Source organism: Cyprinus carpio, chromosome B8, assembly GCF_018340385.1.
Source record: "Cyprinus carpio isolate SPL01 chromosome B8, ASM1834038v1, whole genome shotgun sequence".
NCBI lineage: Eukaryota > Metazoa > Chordata > Actinopteri > Cypriniformes > Cyprinidae > Cyprinus > Cyprinus carpio.
Window position 1 is genome coordinate 928,237 of NC_056604.1, and position 24,140 is coordinate 952,376.

The 24,140-nt window shown below is 35.1% G+C and overlaps 1 protein-coding gene across 1 annotated transcript in view; it reads left to right on the forward strand.

The window, feature by feature from the left end:
• The window catches only part of LOC109091665 (sorting nexin-2-like), a 14,181-nt gene extending 115 nt beyond the window's left edge, over positions 1-14,066 (forward strand). The window contains exons 1-15 of the mRNA XM_042729174.1: positions 1-47; positions 2,541-2,637; positions 3,376-3,503; positions 4,482-4,551; positions 4,977-5,020; positions 5,102-5,246; positions 5,320-5,398; positions 6,607-6,682; positions 9,452-9,564; positions 10,213-10,307; positions 11,192-11,397; positions 11,530-11,673; positions 13,173-13,253; positions 13,331-13,406; positions 13,490-14,066. The exon at positions 1-47 is cut by the window's left edge and continues 115 nt beyond it. Of these exons, the coding sequence (XP_042585108.1) occupies positions 1-47; positions 2,541-2,637; positions 3,376-3,503; positions 4,482-4,551; positions 4,977-5,020; positions 5,102-5,246; positions 5,320-5,398; positions 6,607-6,682; positions 9,452-9,564; positions 10,213-10,307; positions 11,192-11,397; positions 11,530-11,673; positions 13,173-13,253; positions 13,331-13,406; positions 13,490-13,602 (1,514 nt within the window). The 3' untranslated portion in view covers positions 13,603-14,066. The remainder of the gene's footprint in view (positions 48-2,540; positions 2,638-3,375; positions 3,504-4,481; positions 4,552-4,976; positions 5,021-5,101; positions 5,247-5,319; positions 5,399-6,606; positions 6,683-9,451; positions 9,565-10,212; positions 10,308-11,191; positions 11,398-11,529; positions 11,674-13,172; positions 13,254-13,330; positions 13,407-13,489) is intronic.
• The last annotated feature ends 10,074 nt before the right edge of the window (positions 14,067-24,140 follow it).

Sequence of the window (24,140 nt, forward strand, 5' to 3'; positions counted from 1 at the left end):
CCGCGCAGACGGAGGGCGAGGAGGATCTGTTCGTCAGCGCGATGGAGGTGAGATGAAGCCGCGCGCTCACTGACCCCCGCGGCGCATCGACACGCCCTTCTGCTCACACTCTCTCATCACGGATCAATATTCATAATCAGCCAAACATCAGCGGCGTATTTCCATCTGATTCTGACTGATTTCATTGAATTGCGTGAGCGTAGAGATGCGAGCGCGCATGCGCAGCAGGGCTCTCTCCGCACATCAACACTGCGTCGCGTCAGCGCAGACACGATATAATCCTCATCGATTCACATCAGAAGCTCGTTCAGTCAGCATTAGACTCATTTTCAGCAATTGCAAACTAAATTGATAACGTGAGGACGCCAAAGTAAGAGTAAAACTCACGTGAACGGCTATAAACCTAATATAGTTTCTCACCAACAAATGAAAACAGATAACTCTTTTTTTTTTTTATTTAAAAAAACATTGTGTTTTCCAATTAATCTCAATCAAACTGCAGTTGGCTTATTTTCATTAAATAAAAATAACTAAAAAATACAGCTAACTAACACAATAAAAACATGATTTATAATGATTTTAAATCATATTAGTGTTATTTTGACATTTGCCCAAGTGTGTAAGTAGTTTTTTAATATATATAATAAAATACAGCATTATGTAATTCTCAGAGCTACTTTGGTGGGGAACACCAGTGTTATGTTTAAATATGCAAATGAAGCATTATCTCATTAAATATGCATTAACTGTAATGCATTTCCAGCACATCCATCTGAAGATCGGATGAATCCAGGTTCATGAGTTTGATTTTGTCGTCATATCAGAGTTAAAGGTTTGACTTCTGGATTACTCTTTTTATAACTCCATACTGTAAATCAGAAAATACTGTCAGCAGACCGAAAACAAACACATTTTCACCATGTTTTAGGAGTGAAATGTTGAATAAATCAGAGTGAAATATGAACAAACCTTCAGAATATAGAGAGGATAAAGTTTGGTGTTTGTAAGAGAAAAAACTCTTTACGGATATGGATTGTGACTGAAGTCTACAGACTATATAAGTGCAATAAAATAAACACTTAAATGTGTGTTTGGGTTGTTTTCTGTCCACTGAACTGAAAGAAGAGATGATATGGAAGTGAAGTCTCAGCTCCGCCGAGTGCATGAAGCAGCGCAGTGTCTCGTCTCGTATCTGCTCGTGTGACGCTGGTTTACACTCCGTCAGCAGACTGTGAGACCCTCGCGCTTCCTGTGCTTCTGCTCACGAGTTCGTCCTGTGACAGGAGTGTGTGAACATTAACTTTAACGAGCGGCTGGAGTGTGTGATGAGACGAGAGCGAGAGCCACACTAACTGATGAAACACTGACAACACTTACATCTTCATTTCTGACTGTACGAGTTTCTGTAGATCTACTGAAGAAAGATGGATGCAAGGGAAAAAAGAAAACATTTCCTTACAAAGATTATAATAATAATAATAATAATAATAATAATAATAATAATAATATATATAATTAAAATAATTATATTATTATATAATATTAAATTATTCAAATAATAATATTATTTTATAATATATAATAATATTATATATTTTCAAATTAAAATATTATTGTATAATATATAATAATATACATTTTAAAATTATAATATTTTATAATATATAATAATATATTATTATATAATGTAATAATATATATTTTATAATTATAAAATAATTGTATAATACATAATAATATACATTTTTAAAATTATTATATTTTATAATATATAATATTATTTTAAAATTATAATATTATTATATAATTTATTATAATATAATACATTTTTAAAATTATAATATTATTTTATAATATATAATAATATATATGTTTAAATTATAATATTATTATATAATTTATTATTATATAATATATGTTTTAAAATTATAATATTATTTTGCCATACATATTAATATTATACATTTTTAAATTATTGAATATTATTGTATTATATAAAATATTATTATATATTTTAAAATTATAATATTATATTATAATAATATTATACATTTTATATAATATATTATTATATAATGTAATAATATTATATATTTTAAAATTATAATATTATTTTATAATATATTCTAATATGATAGTTTTAAATTGATAATATTATTATTTCACCTGAGCTGAAGTGTGAGGAGGCGTGTCACTTCCTGCTTTTTTTATTAGGAACTGAGCTTTATATTTTAAGAGTGAAACTTGCATTCGTAGGGCGTGTTCACACTTAGCGTCTTTTTTGACAAGAAAAAGTTCACAAAAGCTTTTTTTTTTTTTTGTAAAATAAAAAGTTGGCGTTTTGGTTACAAATAGCAGCCGAGGGCGTCTTTTGTTGCTATAACAACAGCTGTTTTTTCAGAAAAGTTGACCTTTTTTTCAGCTTGAAAGGAGGCTCTGAGCTGCAGAAGAAGACGGCGGGTCGAGTCTGTCTGTGACTCTTTGTCCTGTGGCCTGCTGTTGTTCTGTCTCTGCTGAACGCTGTGTGTTTTCTCTCTCAGTCTCCAGAAGCGGCTCGTCTGTCTGCAGAAGACATCAGCCCCAGCTCTAACGGACCCAGAGACGATGACCCCGACGACCCCGATGACCTCTTCGCTGGTCTGTGACTCTAGAATCACATTCTCAGAGTCTGTAGATGTTAAAATCCGTCTCCGATCCAGTAATGAGCCGTTTACATATTCAGAATGTGGAGCTTCAGGATTGGATAGTTTTGAGAATGCTCTCTTTCTATTGGCTCACAGCAGAACATTAATGTCACTTATACTGCAGTTCAGATGTGCGTGGTCAGTGCGATATTTATTTATTTATTTTTTTAATGAAAGAAATTCATGCTTTTATTCATCACTGATGCATTAAACTGATCAAAGGTGACAGTTGGCTTTTTTTAACGTTACAAAAATTGTCTCTTTCAAATAAATACTGTTCTTTGTGTTTTTATTTTTACTCTTAGCCCTAATTTTTATTATATATTTTATATATATCTGTATGATAATAATAATCATGTTTCTTGAGCAGCAAATCATCATATTAGAATGATTTCTGAAGATCATGTGACACTGAAGACTGGAGTAATGATGCTGAAAATACAGCTGCGCATCACAGAAATAAATTACAGTTTAACAGAGATTCACACAGAAAACAGCTGTTTTACATTCTAATAATATTTCACATTTTTTCTGTATTTTTGAGCACATAAATGCAGCTTTGGTGAGCGCAAGAGACTTCTTTCAGAGACATTAAACCCAGCTTTCTGAACTGCACAGTAAATGTCATATTGTTAATAATCAGCTGAACTGAGAGTTTTCTGAAGTATGAGTGTTTGTTTAACTCCTTCAGAAGCGACGGAGGAAGTGTCTCTGGACAGTCCAGAGCGGCAGCCGATCCTGTCAGACGGCCCGTCGCCGGCCATCACACCGGTCACCATCAGCCCCAGAGTGGACGTGTTTGACCGCTCGCCGGACCTGGTGAAGCACCGCCTCTCATCCTGTTCACATCCTTCACTCACACAATCACATTTGTGACCAGCGCTGGCAAAATGAGTCACGATCACCACATTTCCAGAAATTTGTTATTTATATGTTTAAAATTCTGTATTGTAAGACCTTCAAAATGACGTATGATTTGATAGAATCGGACGAAAAATGACTGAGCTACATCTGTTTGAAGTCGATTTAGAGAAAAACTGATTTAAACTGTTTTTTTCTGAAGCTTTTCTCCCTTTTTCTCCACTTTTATGATTATTTAGTTTTTTATTGATTATTAATCTGTTTTTATTTGTTTTTTTTTGTTATTTGTTGTTATAGATAAGAAAAGTTTACAAATATAAGAAAGAAACAAGTGTATTACCTACTTTTTCATTTTACATCTAAACATAAACATTTAAGAAAAACACTGCAAAAAATGATTCTCTTACTCAGTGTGTGTGTCTTGTGTTCTAGAATAAATATCTAAACATTCTTGAATCAAGACGCATTTACTGCACAAGTACAATTATTTAAGATATTCAGTCTTGTTTTCTAAAAAAAGTATAAAAATTGTGTTAGTTTTTCCTTGAAACAAGCAGAAATATCTGCAAACGGGGCAAGAAAAATAATCTTAATTTAAAGGCTAAACAACATTATTTTTCTTGCACCACTGGCAGATATTTCTGCTTGTTTTAAGCAAAAACTAACACAATTTTTATACTTTTTTTTAGAAAACAAGACATAATATCTTAAATCATTTTACTTGTATACTAAATTCATCTTGATTCAAGAATGTTTAGATATTTATTCTAGAAAACAAGACACAGACACTGAGTAAGAGATTTTTTTCAGTGAACAAATAGTAAAATGTAAAAATCACTAAAGTGTGTTTATTACAAATGCATTGATTATTAAAACTACAAAAGCAGTTCAGTCAAGCAGCGAGTGATTCCCTTGTCTTGGATTGTTCCTCTCTAGGATGAAGATGAAGAGGAGAACAGGGACACGTTTGACATCCAGATCTCGGTTTCTGACCCTGAGAAAGTTGGTAAGGTGTTTGAAGAATCATGTTTATATATATATTTATATATATTAGTTTTTTCATATTTATCTTTAGAATTTTTTATTTATATATATACTTTTTTAATATTATTTATTTTGATCTGTATTATTGTTTTTAATATATATATATAATTTTATATTTATTTACTTTATATATGTCATGGAAATTTGTATCAATATTAATACATTTTTATGTGTGTGGATGTGTATTATATATATATATATATATATATATATATATATATATATATACATTTTTTTCATATTTATCTTTATTTATTTATATATTTGTATCTATATATACTTTATTTTATATCATTTATTTATTTATTTATTTATTTATTTATTAAGATTTACCACAATTTCTTGTGTATTTGTGCACACATGGTGATTCTTGTATTTGTTTTCTAGGTGACGGCATGAATGCGTACATGGTCTATAAAGTGATGACCAAAGTAAGAAAGGCTTTAGGTTCTGGTCTGAGATGTTGTGGATCTCCTGGAGGACGTGTGTGACTCTCTTCTCTGTGTTTGCAGACCAGTCTGTCCATATTCAGCAGAGACGAGGTCTGCGTCAAGCGGCGCTTCAGTGATTTTCTGGGTTTGCACAGTAAATTAGCCTCCAAGTACATGCACATGGGCTATATCGTCGTTCCTGCTGCTGATGAGAGGATTGTTGTTGGTAAGTCCGTGCAGGAATGATCAGAGACGTGTTGTGATGGCGTCAGATTCACGATGAGTCGTGTGTGTTTCAGGAATGACGAAGGTCAAAGTGGGGAAAGAGGATCTGTCCTCGGTGGAGTTCGTAGAGAAGAGAAGATCTGCTTTGGAAAGGTATTCGAGCTAATTAATTAAAGTGAGATTTCGCTCGTTAGTTCCGTTCAGTGTCATCAATAGGGCTGGGTTGATTTCTTGAGTTTAATCGATTCTCATTTTGATGAACCGATATCGATTCTTAAATCCCAAGAGTTATTCTGCACTGTTTTATAAAAGTTAATGTGTGAATAAAATATTATTTGTAGCTCCACCCATCCAACTTTCCATTTCAAGCAACTCAGTAATGCAATTATTTACTTTTTCATGGAGTAACACAATATCGTAATGCATTACATTTAAAAGTAAGTTTTCAACACTGGTGGTGACCGATGGCTGTTCAGACGATCATCTCTTCCTCTTTACTACTAGTTATAGCAGCAAATGAAAATGAAAGATGATCGGAAGTAGGAAGAAGAATAACTTATAATTTATAATTTATTTGTTTTTGTTTGGGATGCGGAAAGACATCAATGAAACAGATCGAGATCAATAACGTCACATGTACCTCAGGAAAAACATTCAAGGATCATAAACTCAATCGTCAGCAAGAAAAATCACTCCAGAGAGAAGCATTTTGATCAGTATATGCGCTATATTACATATTTATTATATTTTTAATATATGTTTGAATGAATCCATCTTGAAAACAAGTTTTGCCATCTACCTTTTAAATGTTTATATTCAAAAACAATTATTTATTATAAAAAACTGCCTTTTAATGTTTGTTTATTAATCATTTTTATATAAAAATGTACCAATTGACAGGGTTTATTGTAGTTTACAGCACTAGTTGAGAGATTTTTTTTCCTTTAAAAAAAAATAAAAATCATGTTTACTGGACCTAAATATCCAAATGAATCTGAGATTCAAAACTGAATCGAATCCAAACCCAGGCGTGGTTGGCTCCCTGTGAATCTCTGTTTTCTGTTGGTCTGAAGCGCTGGAAAGATCACTCGTGTTCTGCTCTTTTGTGGATAAAAGGTTGAGCAAGAAATATTAGATAAATAATGATGGAGGTTTGCTGCTGTCCTGTCCTTCTCTTCACTGCTGCGCTCCTGGTTTTGCACAAACTGATGAATCGAATTAAAATTACATTTAAGTGAGGTGCTGACATTTCTCTGCCCTTTTTATCCGGCCGCAGACTGACGTGAAGGTCAGCGTCTCGGCCGGCGCTCCTCGGCTCTTACAGAACTGGATGCTGATGGGAGAGTGTGTTTGTGTTGCAGGTATCTGCTGCGGACCGTCAAACACCCGGCGCTGCTCAAAGACCCCGATGTCCTGCAGTTTCTGGAGAGTTCAGAGGTGCGCTCGCCGTGTCTGTAAACCATAGAGAGGTTTTATATGGGCTCATCATATCATCAGACAGTTACTGAGATGATCTGAATAAGCTACATCAGTCATTTTTTCCCATTCTGTCTGTGGTTTACAGAATTTTGTACCCTTAATTAATTTGCATTAACAATAACTAGAGGTAACCGCTACTATTGACAGTGTGGTAAAATTTCTACTGTTTCTTGTGGGTATAATTATGGAAGCTCATTTCTGCCACAGGATGAAAAAAATCAAAGAGGTAATTGCAATTTTCTTGTAATTTTGAGAAAGATTCTCAGAATTGTGAGATATAAACTCTGTATTCACAGAAATAAACTTTAAAATGGGAAGAAATAAACTCAGAATTAGAAAAAATAAACTCAGAATTGAGAAATAAACTCTGAATTAAGAGATATAAATTCAGAATTACAAGAAATAAACTCAGAATTTAGATATAAACTCCAAATTGCAAGAAATAAACTAAAAATGGGAAGAAATAAACTCAAAATTACAAGAAATAAACTCAGATTTGAGAGATATAAACTCAGAATTAGGATATAAACTCAGAATTGAGATAAAAATTCGGAATTACAAGGAATATACTCAGAATTTTGAGATATAATCTGAGTTTTGAGATATATAATCTGAGTTTTAAGAGATATAATATGAGTTTTGAGATCTGAGTTACAAGAAATAATATCAGTATTAAGAGATATAAACTCAGAATTACAAGAAATAAACTCAGAATTGAGAGATATAAACTCAGAATTGAAAAATAAAAACTCAGAATTAAGAGATATAAACTCAGAATTACAAGAAATAAACTCAGAATTGAGAGATATAAACTCAGAATTGAAAGATAAAAACTCAGAATTGAGAGATATAAACTCAGAATTACAAGAAATAAACTCAGAATTGAAAGATAAAAACTCAGAATTGAGAGATATAAACTCAGAATTACAAGAAATAAACTCAGAATTACAAGAAAGAAAAACTCAGAATGGAGATATAAAACTCAGAATTGAAAGATAAAAACTCAGAATTAAGAGATCTAAAATCAGAATTACAAAGAAATAAACTCAGAATGAGAGAGAGCTATAAACTCAGAATTGAAAGATAAAAACTCAGAATTGAGAGATATAAACTCAGAATTGAAAGATAAAAACTCAGAATTGAGAGATATAAACTCAGAATTACAAGAAATAAACTCAGAATTAAGAGATATAAACTCAGAATTACAAGAAATAAACTCAGAATTGAGATAAAAACTCAGAATTACAAGGAAATAAAGAATTACAAGAAATAAACTCAGAATTGAAAGATAAAAACTCAGAATTGAGAGATATAAACTCAGAATTACAAGAAATAAACTCAGAATTGAGAGATATAAACTCAGAATTGAAAGATAAAAACTCAGAATTGAGAGATATAAACTCAGAATTGAAAGATAAAAACTCAGAATTGAGAGATATAAACTCAGAAATTACAGCAAATAAATACTCAGAATTAAGAGATATAAACTCAGAATTACAAGAAATAAACTCAGAATTGAGATAAAAACTCAGAATTACAAGAAATAAACTCAGAATTGAGAGATATAAAATCAGAATTACAAGAAATAAACTCAGAATTGAGAGATATTAATTAAGTATTAATTGAAATAAATTAAGTATTGAGTTGTGTGATATAAGATTTGAATTAAATAGAAATAAGATTTGATTTGTTTGAACTCAGAATTACAAGGAATAAACTCAGAATTGAGATATATACTCAGAATTACAAGACATAAACTCAGAATTAAGAGATATAAACTCAGAATTACAAGAAATAAACTCAGAATTAAGAGATATAAACTCAGAATTGAGATATAAACTCAGAATTACAAGAAATAAACTCAGAATTGAGATATAAACTCAGAATTAAGAGATATAAACTCACAATTACAAGAAATAAACTCAGAATTAAGAGATATAAACTCAAAAGAAATAACCTTGATTACCAGATATGAACTTTTTGAGGGAAAAAAGTCTTAAAAAAATCTTTAAAAATTGCAATTACTTTTTTTTTTTAGTTTTTCATTATTCTGCTACAGAAACAAAAAGTCAGAATTCGCAAGAAATAAACTCTAAACTGCCAGAATTCTGAGGTATAGATTGTGAGGTATAAGCTGGCAATTGTGAGGAAAAAGTCACAGGTTTATTTGTTTTATTCTTCGGCTTCATAGGAAAGAGTTAAGTTTTCATATGTGTTTTGTTTTGTGTTTGGTGAAAAATGCATTGTATATGTTTGTTTATTAATCAACTTGACATCAGATTATACATGAAGAGGAACAATTGTGTTTTCTGTACATTATATTACGTGCAGTCACGGTTGTTAATAACATTTCCTGAATAACACACAGAACAGATCCAATGAATCTCTGCTCCTGCAGTCCCTGATTTTCTCTTTATAGGCCCAGAAGTGGCTTTGGCGTGAGCGCCCAGAATGTCTGTATTAAGTATGTATAATAGAAAGACTGAGGCAATTGTAAAGGGCTAACGCTAAACGCTCGGGGCCGAATTGAAAGCTATTTTTGCCGGCGGGGTCCTCCTGAGAGTTTTCCAGGGTGAAGCGTATTAAATTGGACCGGCATTGAAATGTATGGGGACTGGGAGAAAATCCCGGTGCGCAGCGGGAGGAGAAACACTCCCCGCGGGGTACGAGGGCTGAGCCGCGGCCTGTTAACCGGTTTGTTTGCCCTTATTTGTCATTTTATCCCAGCTGCCGCGAGCGGTTAGCACACAGGCGCTGAGTGGAGCCGGAATATTGAGGATGGTAAACAAAGCGGCCGACGCTGTCAACAAAATGACAATCAAGATGAATGAATCGGATGCGGTAAGGCTCTGATTTCTGGACTTGAATAATGAGACGAATTAATGAGCTGCTCTCTGGCTCCAATCCTAAAATGTGTGTGTGTGTGTATGTGTGTGAGAGAGAGAGAGCAGGGGTCAGGACATGTGACACGCTTGTGCTCTTTATACACTGAACACAGCTTACAGTCAGTCACACTGCAAAAAAATGATTCTCTTACTCAGTGTTTGTGTCTTGTTTTTACTGTACAAGTAAAATGATTTAAGATATTGAGTCTTGTTTTCTAAAATAATAATCAAAATTTTGAGAATTTTTGCTTAAAACAAGCAAAAATATCTGCCAGTGGGACAAGAAAAATAATGCTGTTCAAGCAATAACTCTTACAATTTTGAACATTTTGACAATAAATGCATCTTGATTCAAGAATGTTTAGATATTTATACTAGAAAACAAGACACAAACACTGAGTAAGAGAATATAGGTTCATAATTGGCATCCATGAAGAACCTTTGACAAACTTTCAAATGCACAGAAGATTCTTTAGATTATTAAAATGCTCTTAACACTAAGAAAAAAAATGTTATTTATAAGAACTGATCACTGAACTTTATTTATAAGCATGCGTAGTGTTATAATCATGGTTTCTTCACTGATTGTGTGTTTGTGTATTAATGGTTTGAGGAGAAACAGCAGCAGTTTGAGAATCTGGACGTTCAGCTCAGAAAACTTCACGCTAGTGTGGAATCACTGGTGTGTCACAGGAAGGGTAATATTACAAATAATAACATAAAAACATGTTTTATGAGGTATATTCATGATCTAATACACTACTAGTCAAAAGTTTGGGGTCAGTGTTTTTTTGAGTCTCTTCTGTTCACCAGGGCTGCATTTATATGATCAAAAATACAGTAAAATTACTTAATATTATTAGAATGTAAAACAGCTGTTTTCTATGTGAATATGTGTTAAACTGTAATGTATTTCTGTGATGTGCAGCTGTATTTTTCAGCATCATTACTCCAGTCTTCAGTGTCACATGATCTTCAGAAATCATTCTAATATGATGATTTGCTGCTCAAGAAACATTTCTGATTATTATCAATGTTGAACACAGTTGTGCTGCACAATATTTTTTTTTTTTTAAACTGATACACTAGTATTCAAAGGTTTGGGATTTAAAAAAAAAGTTTTAATTCGTCAAGGACACGTTAAATTGATCAAAAGTGTCAGTAAAGACATTTATAATGTTACAAAAGATTTCTATTTCAAATAAATCAGTGAATCCTGAAAAATAAAATGTATCACAGTTTCCACAAAAATATTGTGCAGCACAACTGTGTTCAACATTGATAATAATCAGAAATGTTTCTTGAGCAGCAAATCATCATATTAGAATGATTTCTGAAGATCATGTGACACTGAAGACTGGAGTAATGATGCTGAAAATACAGCTGCACATCACAGAAATAAATTACACTTTAACAGAGATTCACACAGAAAACAGCTTTTTTACATTCTAATAATATTTCACATTTTTACTGTATTATTGATCAAATAAAAGCAGCCTTGGTGAGCAGAAGAGACGTTTGACTGGTGATGTACAGTATATGCTGTGTAATGCCTCTTCTGTGTTCACTCTGTGACTCTCAGAGCTGTCTGTGAACACGGCGTCGTTCGCTAAAAGCGCGGCTATGCTGGGAAACTCGGAGGATCACACGGCGCTGTCGCGAGCTCTGTCCCAGCTGGCCGAGGTGGAGGAGAAGATCGACCAGCTGCATCAGGATCAGTCCTACGCTGATTTCTACCTGATCTCAGAGCTGCTGGGAGACTATGTGCGGCTCATCACCGCCGTCAAAGTGAGTGGAAGACATCATATAATGATTATTCTAAATAACTATTGTGACATAGTGTGTTAATGAGATATTCTGAGCATGTCAGCCTTCATGGGCTTCATGATGCGCTGGTTTTGTGACGTGTGTGTGCTGCAGGGTGTGTTTGACCAGCGGATGAAAGCATGGGCCAAATGGCAGGATGCTCAGGTGATGCTGCCCGCAAGAGAAGAAGCCGAAGCCAAGCTACAGTACGCCAGCAAACCTGACAAACTGCAGCAGGCCACGGACGAGATCCGAGAGGTACAGAACACCTCAGACTCATCATGAGGAAACACTGTGATAGCGCCGGGGCACGTCTGCTTCCCTTCCCTCCCTTCGGGTTCATTCATATCTCTACTGTGTATCACCTGACAGCTGCAGGAGTTCATGACAGTTATTGATTCTTTTAAGCACGAAACATTTCCAGCCTTTTTAATTTCTGCATTTTCCCCGTCACGCCCCACAAAGGAGATCGAGGAGGTAGGACCTTCGCTTTGATTTGATTTGCTGTCTCCATCGTCACGTCTGCTCTCTCACACATACTTCTATTCGCATAATTATGGATTCATCAGACGCACCTGACATACTCACAAACACTGCAGCGTCTTTAATCTCTCACTTTAAAGGAAGAGTTCAGCTGGAATGAAAATGTGCTCATGATTAGGATGAGTTTGGAAGAGTTCAGCTCAGGTTTTGTAGAAAGTTAGGCACTGCATCAGTGTCTCATCAATGGATGCTCTGCAGTGAATGGGTGCCGTCAGAATGAGAGTCCAAACAGCTGATAAAAACATCACAATAATCCACAATAATCCACATCACTCCAGTCCATCAGTGAACATCTGGAGAAGACAAAAGATGAAACACATCCAGCATTAAGACGTTTTTAACTCAAATACATAGAGTTATAATCCATAATAACACTTCCTGCAGTGAAAAAGTGTTCTGGTGTGAATCAGGAGAGAAATCTGCACAGATCAAGCAGCGTTTAAACAGCTCTAAACAAATATGTGTCTGGATTCTGATGTGAGAGACAACAGCAGATGCACTTTTTCACTGGAGGAAGTGTTATTATGGATTATAGACTCTAGGTATTTGAGGTTAAAAACGTCTTAATGCTGGATGTGTTTCATCTTTTGTCTTTCCAGATGTTCACTGATGGACTGGAGTGCTGTGGATTACTTGTGGATTATTGTGATGTTTTTATCAGCTGTTTGGACTCTCATTCTGACGGCACCCATTCACTGCAGAGCATCCATTGCTGAGACACTGATGCAGTGCTACATTTCTACAAACCTGATGAAGAAATGTAGCACGTTTTCATCTTTAGGTGAACTGTTCCTTCACCAGCTGCGGGTTCATTTGTAGTATTTAATAAAAGCTGATGTCTTGTGTTGTGTAGTTGTAGTTTTTAATGTAGGATTCATTATAGTTCACGCCCTCATTCCATAAATCATCATCATACGCTCACTAGACCTTCTGTTTGTTCTGCTCATGACGGACAGTGTTTCAGCTCTTTGTGTTTAACACACACACCCTCTCACACACACACACACACACACACACACACACACACACACGCACACACACACACACACACACGCACTCACACACACACACACACTCACACACACTCACACACACACACACACACACGCACTCACACACACTCACACACACACACACTGAAGTCATGAAGCCTCTCGTGTCTCTCTCTCTCTCTGTGTGTGTGTGTGTGTGTGTGTGTGTGTGTGTGTGTTTAGTGGGAAGGTAAAGTGCAGCAGGGTGAAAGAGATTTTGAGCAGATATCAAAGAACATCCGGCGAGAGGTTGGCCGATTCGAGGTGAGTAGCGTGTCTTTGCTCTGGCTGTTAAACCAAGCTCTGTTTTCTGTGACCTCGGCGTCTCTCTCTCTTCACAGAAAGACAGAGTGAAGGATTTCAGAGTCGTCATCATTAAGTATCTGGAGTCTCTAGTTCACACACAGCAGCAGGTACGTGTTTAACCATCATGATGATTAACTCCAGATCAGCAGCTCTGAAAGCTCTCCTCATGTTTGTTTTCTGTTTTTAGTCTCTAGTAAATACTGGGAGGCGTTCTTACCTGAAGCCAAAGCGATCGCCTAATTCATCAAACCACCGTCTTTCTTTATTCCACAGCATGATCATGCAAGAAACAGCTGCTCAGACTTAACGAAACCTAACGATAGCACTACATTAATAAACCCAGAATCTGAATCTCTTTGTTTGTTTTGGTGTCTGAAGATCAGCGTTGTGTTTCTTCACTCTGATGAAGATGCAGCGATCGGCTCTTCTTGATTCTCAGCTCGTTCGTCTCATATTGAATGTCGTATTAGGCAATGATCCGGCAGGGGAAGGCCTTCTGAAGCGTTTTCTGTTCTCGTATGTACAGAATGAAGCATTATTCTCTCATAATCAGTATTTAAGAGCATCAATAATCGACGAGGCTTCTGGGAGCTCGTGCACGACGGACGGATATACATGTGTATATTTTTTTATTTTGCTTCGTAGCCTGAAATTTTGGAAAGTTTCAGTTGATTCATTGTTATAACGGATTTTGTAATCACGAGTATTTTTTACTCTACATTCCTGTGCAGCGATATCTGAACCTTAATAAAGGAGTGATACGTATCAGAACTGGACTTCGTGTTTTTGGCTTGTAGTTTCTGCACGCTAAAAACAAAAGTTTTGGCTCAAAAAATAAATAAATACAGAATAATGGAACAGTTTGCATTAAATCATTTTGGAGTTATGATGATTTCTAATAAAACTGTGTTTAAATTAGCAAACTACAGCTTAATATTTTGTTGTATAAACACACATTTTTAATTGATGACTCAAAAAAAATATTAAGTTAACTAATTTTTTTTATATATATATATATAATTAAATGGTGGCCCTAGAATAAATAAGTCTGATTATTATTAAAAATTTTAATTATTAATAAATTGTTTTGCATAAATCTGAGCTTACATGGTTAATGTAGATTACAGTGTTTGCTAGTAATGCATTACCAAGTAATTAAGTTTCCTTCAATTGCTCTTAATTTTTCTGTAATTTATTTACAGTTATTTCTGATGTGATTGCATTAAATAACACATAAGCTGCAGAAAAATTCTATATAATTTATTCAAATAATATTCAAAATTAAAATGCATGTTTTTAATTCAACCTTGTCCATTTAAAAACTTCAAGAACAACTTTTGCAATTTTATATTATTTATTTGTAAGAAATAAAAGAGCAGTTTCGTGTCTATCCTTGTATTTTGTAACTGGTTGAGGTTGATATGGGATTTAGAAAGTAATGCAATACTTTTACAGAGATATTAATGAGTACACAGTAATCTAATTACACTGTTGGAGATGTAATTAGTAGTTAGTAGTTAGTTATAAACTCTACTCTTAAGCACAATGATAACCACAAAAACTTAAACATTAAAAAAAAAAAAAAAAAATCAACAAACTCTTAACAGTCACAGGTCTCTCCATTTACTAAATAATAATGATTTAAAAAAAATATATATTCAACATTTATTCTCCTTATCCAGTCCTATGCAAAGCATAACTAGAAATCTGCTGCCCAGTTTGCACTTATAAACACAATTTATTGTAATTTATTTAAAAATAAATAAATAAATTTGCACACAATATTAAGTTCATGTAATGATCAGCTGAACAGAATTCATCAAAATAAGGTTTACAACTTAGATTTCAACCATGCATTTTTGTAAAATGTTGATCCCCTCAATTTCTTTTTAGAGTTGATATGTTTTTCTAGCTCTGTTCTAAAGTAAAAACAAACAGCTGGGAACGTCCTGAGATCTGCGGATGAGTTCTTCATCTCTTTCAGAGCTCTGACTCTTATAGAGCTTGTTTCTTAAGAACTGCATTTAGTTTTTCAGAGAGAGAGAGAGAGAGCAGAAGAGCAGCTGATCGTCTGTCACGTCGCTGCTTAAACTCACTTAAACAGAGAAATAAAAGAAAGTGTGTTCTTGACAGGCCCCGCCGAGCATTTCAGCGCTCTGCATATACAGGCCCGTCCTCGCCTCGGTCCCGTCGTATTGGCAGGCTGTCACATTAGGAGCTGCTTCATGATGAAGGCTGTCGTGTGCGTCTGTAGATCTGCAGAAGTGTCTCTGAATGGCTGATGCTTGACCTGCAGGTGTTTCTAACTGTGTGTCTGTCTGCGGCTGATTCTCACTCAAACACGGGGAAAACAATGCTTTGCATGAAGAGAACGAGTCTTAGTTTTAGGATCTTTAAGGATCTTTAATTGACAGCTGCACTGTCATTGAACATTAAATCCACATGTTCATGAAATCCTGCAGTGAGATGAAGGTAAATATGATTATATTGTTATGGATGTCTCTGACTGTGGGTAACTTCTTCATGTTCTCTTTGGTGATTCTTGTTATTCAGATTATTGTGATTTAGTCATTTTTCTGTGGTGTTTTGCAGTCAAGTTACTGTATTAAAAAGTTTTCTCTTTTAAATTCACATAAAGGCAGTGAAACAAATCCTGCTATTATTGATGTATTATACTTTGAAGTAATTAATACCCTTTTCACATCATAGTAATGAGAATGAGACATTTTTGCATCACAGTACTGATAATTTTGGGAAGAATGTCCAGAATTATTATTTTTTTTTTAATTATATCCAAAAAAAAAAAAAAAAAAAAAATTATAGTAGCTAAAGTATGTTTCACAATATATTTTCTACCAATATATTTCTGGACCATTTTTTTTTTTTTGTAAATATAAATAAATATTCACTATATATACATTCACATGGCACATTAGAAGAAGAAAAAATTACTTCTTGTCTATTACACTTGTGAACATATAATACGTTTGTATGAAAAATCAAGTGAGGGAACGTACAGACAATGTTAGGAGAACGTTCTCCAGTCCTACAGGAATGTTGTCTTTATGTAAAGAAAATTTTGCTGGTTAACTGAAGCACTGCATGTGTGCGGACACAAGTCAGGTGATGACCCCCTGCAGGACAGGTGATGTACTGCATACTTACATTCAGACCAAACTGTTCTAAACAATCATCTGCATTGGAAGAGAACCTGGAAATCCAGTCAGACTTGTAGCAAAAACACATTTAGTGAAAATACTTTCTTAAAGCACACACACATAGCCTCTAACACAACTGATAAAACGTTGTCTGGCTTTTATTTATCGTATCTCCAAACAGCAGTGTTATGTTGTGTTATGGTCAGAATACAGTGACCTTACTTGATCAAATGCACCGCAGGCCTTCAGATAAGAGGAGCAATATAAGAGCCAATGAAGAGAGCGGCCTGTAATTATTTGTTTGCTGTCAGGAGAAGGGCCTCTGGACCCTGCGATTCAAAATCTGGAGCTCGGAGGAGCCAGAACGAGACAAATATCAGGCCCGACTCTCGCGACACCGCTGAAATTGCATCAGTTTGTCATGAACGCAGCTGCCAGCCGCACAAACTATATCATCTGCTTGCAAATGCGAATCTTCAGTTCTCTGTGCGTGAAACATCTCTTCGGTCTCGCAGTGCTGTAATAACTGCAAATGAAATATATTCCATTTTATATTTCCTCTCTGTTTATTTATTTATTTATTTCCACTGTTACAGATATAATGCACAAGCTTTTATCTCTCCGTGATTTTATATTAATTATTTCAGTTAAAGTTCTGTTTTGGGTTTAGTTTCTCTCCAGGATGTGTGCGTCCGCGGCTCTTTGAGGAATGGCTCCGCACGCGTCTTTCCTGATTTGGCAAATTTGAAGTTCACCGTTGTGTTGGCAAGCGGCGCGATAAGGCCGGTGTTAATTCATTTCTCTTATCTGTTTGTGATGTTCTTTATAATCCAATGCCTGCTCATTTTCAGCGGGTAAGAGAAATGATTTTTGTGGCCGGACCTTTGTGTGTGTTCGTTTCGCTCTCGTGAGGGTCGGAGCAGATGAAACTCCAGTATATCAGATGTGGAGTGTGTTGCATGCGATGCGGATAAACACGGGTGACTATTAAAGTGCATTGAAAATGAGAGGTCATGGCTAAACAGGTGTACAAATCAACACAAGTCACAATTTATTTCTACAGCGCTTTACACAACACAGATTGTTTCAAAGCAGCTTCACGTTAATAATCAGGAGAATAACAGAATCGGTGATGCAAACTTCTTTAAACATGAAACAAATCCAATTTCTATAGAGTCTATTAGTCTATTAGTCTATTAGTCCACTTTTTCAGTGCTATTGGTTCCTTATGATTTTTCCCATTCATTTTTCCCAAAGGGATTTTTAAAAAGTCTTTGTTAAAGCCTTATAAGCCATGAACCAAACCAGAATCACAACATTACTTTCTAATTACTTTGATTTGAAGCAAAAAAGTATTTGGAAATTGGACAAAAGTACAAAGGTACAAAACTGTGTTCTTTAATGAGGGAAAGAACTGCAATCCCATGAAGCATTGCAAATGTTCTCTGGTGCTGGTCAGTCATTTTTGAACAAATAATTTTACATTTTGGTGTCTTATTTTTGAATGAAATGAAACTTGGTAAAGGGTTTGGCACTTGCTATGTGAACAGAAGAAAAAAATCATGGATGTGATTGAACAAGGTGATAAAATATTCACTCTTGCACTGTTTGCCGTCAAAAATGATTTTATGGGAAACTAATTTAATCTAGTGGAAACGTTTGTTACTGCGCCCAGACAAAATATTTTCTTTTTTGTGATATCAACCTCAAATTTGAAACACAACTTGTTTAGATTTATGGCTTCGATTTTCTCAGTCGATTATCTTCAATTATCTCTTGAGCTTTAGATTAAAACATGTTTTGGAACGTGAATTAAAATTTAAGTGCATATAAAATTTAATAATCATATTTATGTTTTTATTTTTTTTTTAATGATAAACAAACTTCTGCAGTTTTTTTTGCACACTTCAGCAATAATCTACCAAGTGTCTTCTTTAAGAAGAGACCAAACTTAACTCTCTACTCCAAAGCGTTCAAGATTTAATAAATGTAATAAGATGATCATAGCTTTACATAAATCTGATTTAGTACAATACATTACAAAATATTAAATAAAAAACAAGATGTAGTATATATGTATTAAGTTTACGTTTTTTGAGAGTGTATGGAGGCCGACCTGATTATTATTATTATTATGAAACAAGTTCAGCTATAAGCAACAATAGTGCCATTATTCATGTGATCAGAAGTGGAGCAGATCTCCGGTTTAATGTGTTTTCTGTGTTTCTGTGCTTCTCCTGCTCTGTTAATTGTGTATTTGCATGCATTAGCGATCTTTAATAGAGGCAGTCGTGCCCTCGCCTGATTTCAATGTTTCTTAAAAATATCGATCTCCACTAATTGACTTTCTGTCTGAGGCCTAATGATTAAACTCAAACTGCAACCTTTGCTTTGAATTCGTGAACTCCCGCGAGGCCCTTTAAGCAAATTCAGAGAATATGAGCACGGGACGCTCATAAACGCTCACGATACGAGACGCCAGACCAGCTTTACTGTGATGAAGGAAAAACAGCACAGTGTTTTCCTTCAGAAGGATCTAGTTTATCAGATCCGGCTCGATTTCCTTGATTTTATTTGAGAGCAGACGTGGACGGCAAGCGCTTCAGTACATTCAGGCGCCGGTGGAAGTATTGACCGCTCGTTTGCATACATAAATCTATTGGCGATGTGACATTCGTCAATGAATCTCCAGCCACACACAAGGCTGCTGACTCGTGCGCACTGCATTATCATTTGTGACGAGCGTTTAATGAACTCTGACAGCCGCTGTCACCTGATGTTTATGGCATCTAGCTTTTCAGATGCATTTCATATCTTTTGATATCCAATGCATGCTGTTGAAGGAAGTCCAGCTATCTTCACTGCTTTGATTTGGGGTTTAATTTATGGACGTGTAAAGCACTTTTGCTTTGATTCAACGGCTGATGAGAGATTCCTGGCCGTTTCTTTTGTTGTGCTGTGCTAAAGGTCAGAATGCAGTGGGAATTCATTTAATTGTGAGACGCTGGGCCGCTTGCAGTGTCAAATGACTTTGGCCGTGAGTTCTTCCCATTTCATTAGCTGGCCGCTCTCCAATCCCTCACCCCGTAAATGCACCGTGACACGCTCGGCGTTTAGTATGCAACAGATTATGAATGACCGCTGCGAGAAGTTAATAGGTGCGATGAGCGGCAGGCCCGGACCCATCAACATCTTTACCAACCAATCAGCAGGTCTTTAACACCACAGAAATACAGCTGCGTGATGTAATGAAGTCGTGTTCTTTAAGCTATAACCTTATCTGCTCCGTTGAATAGTTTTACGCTGATCAATAAACAGTTTTCTGTGGCCTTTTGCTGGTGTCACTTGTCATTGGAGAATGTAAATGCGTGTCAGAAACTAGCCTGACAGTTTCCCTTTGCTACATTATGAACGAGGGAAAAAGCCCATCAGCAATAAAACAGATGATGGCCGGTTCGATGCGATAGCGCTGCTGTTATTCCAGTGGCGTCGTGCCATTTAAAGTGGCATCGTTTTAACCGACTGATGAATCCATTAACAGACGATCGCAGGAGCGTTTGCGCTGTCTTGTCGGTTCAGTCCTGATGATGGATAATAGACTGTTCTGTTCCACTAATATTTCAGCATGTACATTTATAAATGCAAAAAATTATTTTCTTCCTCAGTATTTCAGTACAAATATCTAAACATTCTTAAATCAAGATGCAGATTCTTGAGAGGCTAAATTACTTGCGATGTAAATAATCAAATAATCAAAATGAAGCAACTTAAAACAAGAAAAAATATCTGCCAATGGTGTCAGAAAGATAAACTTAATTCAAGGGGAAACTATTATTTTACGATTATTTTCTGATCCCATATTTCTTCTTGTTTTCAGCATAAACGCACTTATTTTTAATGCTTTTCTAAGTCATTTTTGGCTTTCCAGTAAATGTATCTTTATTTAAGAATGTGCAGATATTTGTACAAAAATATTGATTACGATTTTTTTTTTTTTTTTTTTGCAGTAGAAGCGTAATCATATATCCACCTTATTTTTAAACGCATAAGTAAACTATTTTCTATAAATGTGCCAGATTTCTGTTTTATTAGGCACTATTGATAAATAACTAGAAGAATAACAAAGTTCCATAAATGCTAAAACTATATGTGCCACAAACTCGTTTGTTTATGTTATGACAATACATTAAAATAATATGATAAACACCCGTTTGCAATATAAAGCAGCATAACGGACTGTTTTGTACAGCTGATGCAAATTAAATTGGAAGCAAGTTACAAAAGGCTGCCGCTTTTATGTTAAAAATAAGGTGGATATTACAGGCTCCAATGGTTCTATTCGTTATGGAAATTCTTTTCATGTCATTGGAGGACACAAGCTATTCAAAAATGTATGAAAGATTATATTCCAATGGCCTTGATGCTCTGTTAACCTTTGACCTGTTCTGTAAACTCCTTTATTGACAACGTTCTGCCGTCAGTGACACAAAAGTGCTCACGTATGCTAAACAGATATTGATTATTAACATTAGGGAAAGTCATAATTCGAAGTAATTCTTCACATTTGCAAGGAATGCAATATTTTATTCTGTTTCGTTCGGCTGCTTCATAAGCTTTACTGAGCTTCGCTCTCTTCTTCAGAGAGTCTTTCTGAGCTGTGTCTGCTCTCCCAGCACAACTTCTTCTGCTTATTAAGATTTCAAAGATACAAACCGTGGTTCAGTAATTGCTTTCTTGAATCTGCCTTTAATAATTACACGTGGCAAAGCAGCAGTGAAAATTAGAAAGGCAGAGACTAATGGAAAACTAGATTTTTTCACTGAATTAGAGAGCGGGACGATCCATATATTGACAATCCATCAAGATGAACGAGATCAGGAAAAGTGTTTCAGACTGTCCGGGAACAGCGAGGCAAACTGGGTGTGATGCAGTGTGGCACCGAGCGCCGGGGATGCTGGGAAAACAGAGAGAGAGAGAGAGATAGAACGAGCATCACTGATACTGATGCACAAACACACACGAGCATCTGAGCTCTTCAGTCTGGAGACGACAGAATATCTCATTTGTGAAAATGAATGCACATCACGAGCTGGATATCTGAATGTTTAATCAAAACAGCCCAAGCTGACATTGCAGTGTGTTTCAAAGACGTTTAAAAGTTGCAATTTGAAGTGAACTGATGTTTTCAACCTGACAATATTTTCTGATTCTTGGAGTTATGAAAAGAAGAATGTATGAATCTGGCTTAATCCAATGTTCTGGAAATGCATGCAAATTAGTGCATATTTAATTAGACCATGCCCATATTTGCATATTTAAACTTGTAATGTTCTGTGATTAATTAATTGGGTAAGTATGGTGATATCTACAGTATTCATGCAAATAACAGATTTAGTTAATCGAATTAATTTATGCACAATTAATCAAATTTCTAATCATGATTACAAGTACGGCTGCCACAATTACATAATTGTTCAAAGTCCACTCATGTTATTCTGCGTGCTTAAGATGTGTTTTTTCTTTCTACAGTTTATCTTAAGGGTTTTTCCATTGTTTTGTTTTTAGTTTTAGTATAACATCGTAATACCATGCATATTTTTACTTAAAGAAGAAACCAATCAAGTGTATAGTTCACATCTGAGGCTTAATACTATAGAAAAGCAATAAAAGTTCTTCAGTTAGAGTGTTTTCAATTTGTTTATTTTCATATAAAAAAATGGCATGCAGTTGCTTCAAACAATGATATAAACAGCATTCAATGATAATCGTAATTAATAATTGCAATTACAATTTCAAGGGAATAATAAACAAGTATTATTATTTTTGTGATAATCGTGTAGCAGAATATTGATTTGAGTGAAATGTTGTGCCTAAAACATGTTTACAGTCATTATACACACATATTTAAGCCATCACAATCACATATTCCAGAGAGAAATGTGATGAATTCTTCTCTCCTGAAGTTTCTTCCAAACTTCTGACGTTTGTTCAAATCAGACCCAAAGCAGTCGCTCATGTTTCCGTACAGATCCACGTCTACGTTGCATTTCCGCGCTTGACGCAAAGCTACAAATTACATGATTATGATGTATCATGTATTCGCGAAAGTCTCTTTGTTCGGGAGAAAAATCAATAGCAGAGCTCCTGGAGCGCCGTTACGTTTCCAGATAGGACGGCTCTCTAGAATTGCTGATTCTACACATTTAGAATGACAGTGATTCATATGGTGCTGCTGTCTGGTTAGCCGGCTAAACTTATACCTGAGGGTCTCCAGCTGACATTTCATCTACAACTTTGGGAAAGGTTAAGGGCCGCGGGGCTGCGAGCTGCAGGAAACCTTTAGCATCGGCTTATTTTTAGACTCCGGACGAAAAACTCTGCTTTGTTTGGACTCGTCTGCCTCCAGAGGGCCGATGAGTAATTTAGCAGCTCTGTTTTACAGGAGCCGTAAACAGGTAAAGTTGTTGAACCAGAGGAAGACCTGTTTCTGTTTTAAAAACAAGGCCAGCGGGAATCTCAAACGAATAATCGCATCTGTTTAATTCCACGTGTCACGGATTGTGTTTCACTCATCATCAGTGCGGTATGTGTTCATATGTATTGAGCGGATTAAAGAAAAACTGAATGCTGTTTCAGATGCAGTGGGCCATTCCTTGTCCCCGCCCCCACCGCTCGACCTCTGACCTCTGACCCCGGGACGCCCCCGCCGCATGTGTTTTGGTTGTAATTAGGGCGGCCGGTGCACCTGATGTTGACCTGGGTCTCGCTGCGGGACGATTGGCGTCACAGAAGGACGGTTGCTGGCTTTATGTGCGGTGCTGTAATTGCTTGTACTGTTGCACACAGAAAATCACACAATTACAGCATCCAAACGTGATTTTGAGATTTTCCGGAGAACATGTGAGTGGTGCGTTCTTGTGCAAACCCACAGATGTTCACAGATGTTTATTTTAGTATGACTGATATACTATAATAATTGTAATTTATATGTATTAAATTAGATTTTATATTTATATGTTCTGTTTTTCTAGTTGAAGTCATTTTGTTGAGTTTTTGTCATTTTATTGTTTTGTTTTTTTTATATGTTTGTAGTTTTTAAGTTATAATTTTAGTTTGTTTAGTTTTAGGTTTTTTTACTATTTAAACAAAAAGAAAGAGAGAGAGAGAGAGAATTCTTGCCTTGGCAAATAGCAAAAATATAATAAGCTTATATTTAATTTTATTTAAGCAAACATTTATTTTATTTCAAGCAACAAAATAGTTTCCTTCACAACTTGCTAAAATATGATAAGTTAAAAGTTTTTTATATTTTATTTTATTTTATTTAGGGTTAGGGTTACCCTTAATGTAACATTAATTTTATTTCAAGTAACAAAATTGTTGCCTTGGCAGCTAGCTAAAATACAAGTTTAAGTTTGTTTTATTTTGTTTTATTTAAGCTCACATATTTTTTATTTTTAAGTAACAATTTTTTTTAATGGTATTTAAAACACTTTGGGAGTCAGTCAATTCAGACACTTTCACAACTGTGGAAGCTTGTTTCTGCAAAAAAAGAAAAAAAAAAAAGTAATTGCGCCTTTTCTCTAAAGTCTTCTTTCCCAGAATTGTGAGAAAAAAAATAGTAAACTCACTATTTCTTGCTATTTTAAGAAATTCAGAATTCTGAGTTCTCTTTTTTCCATGATGG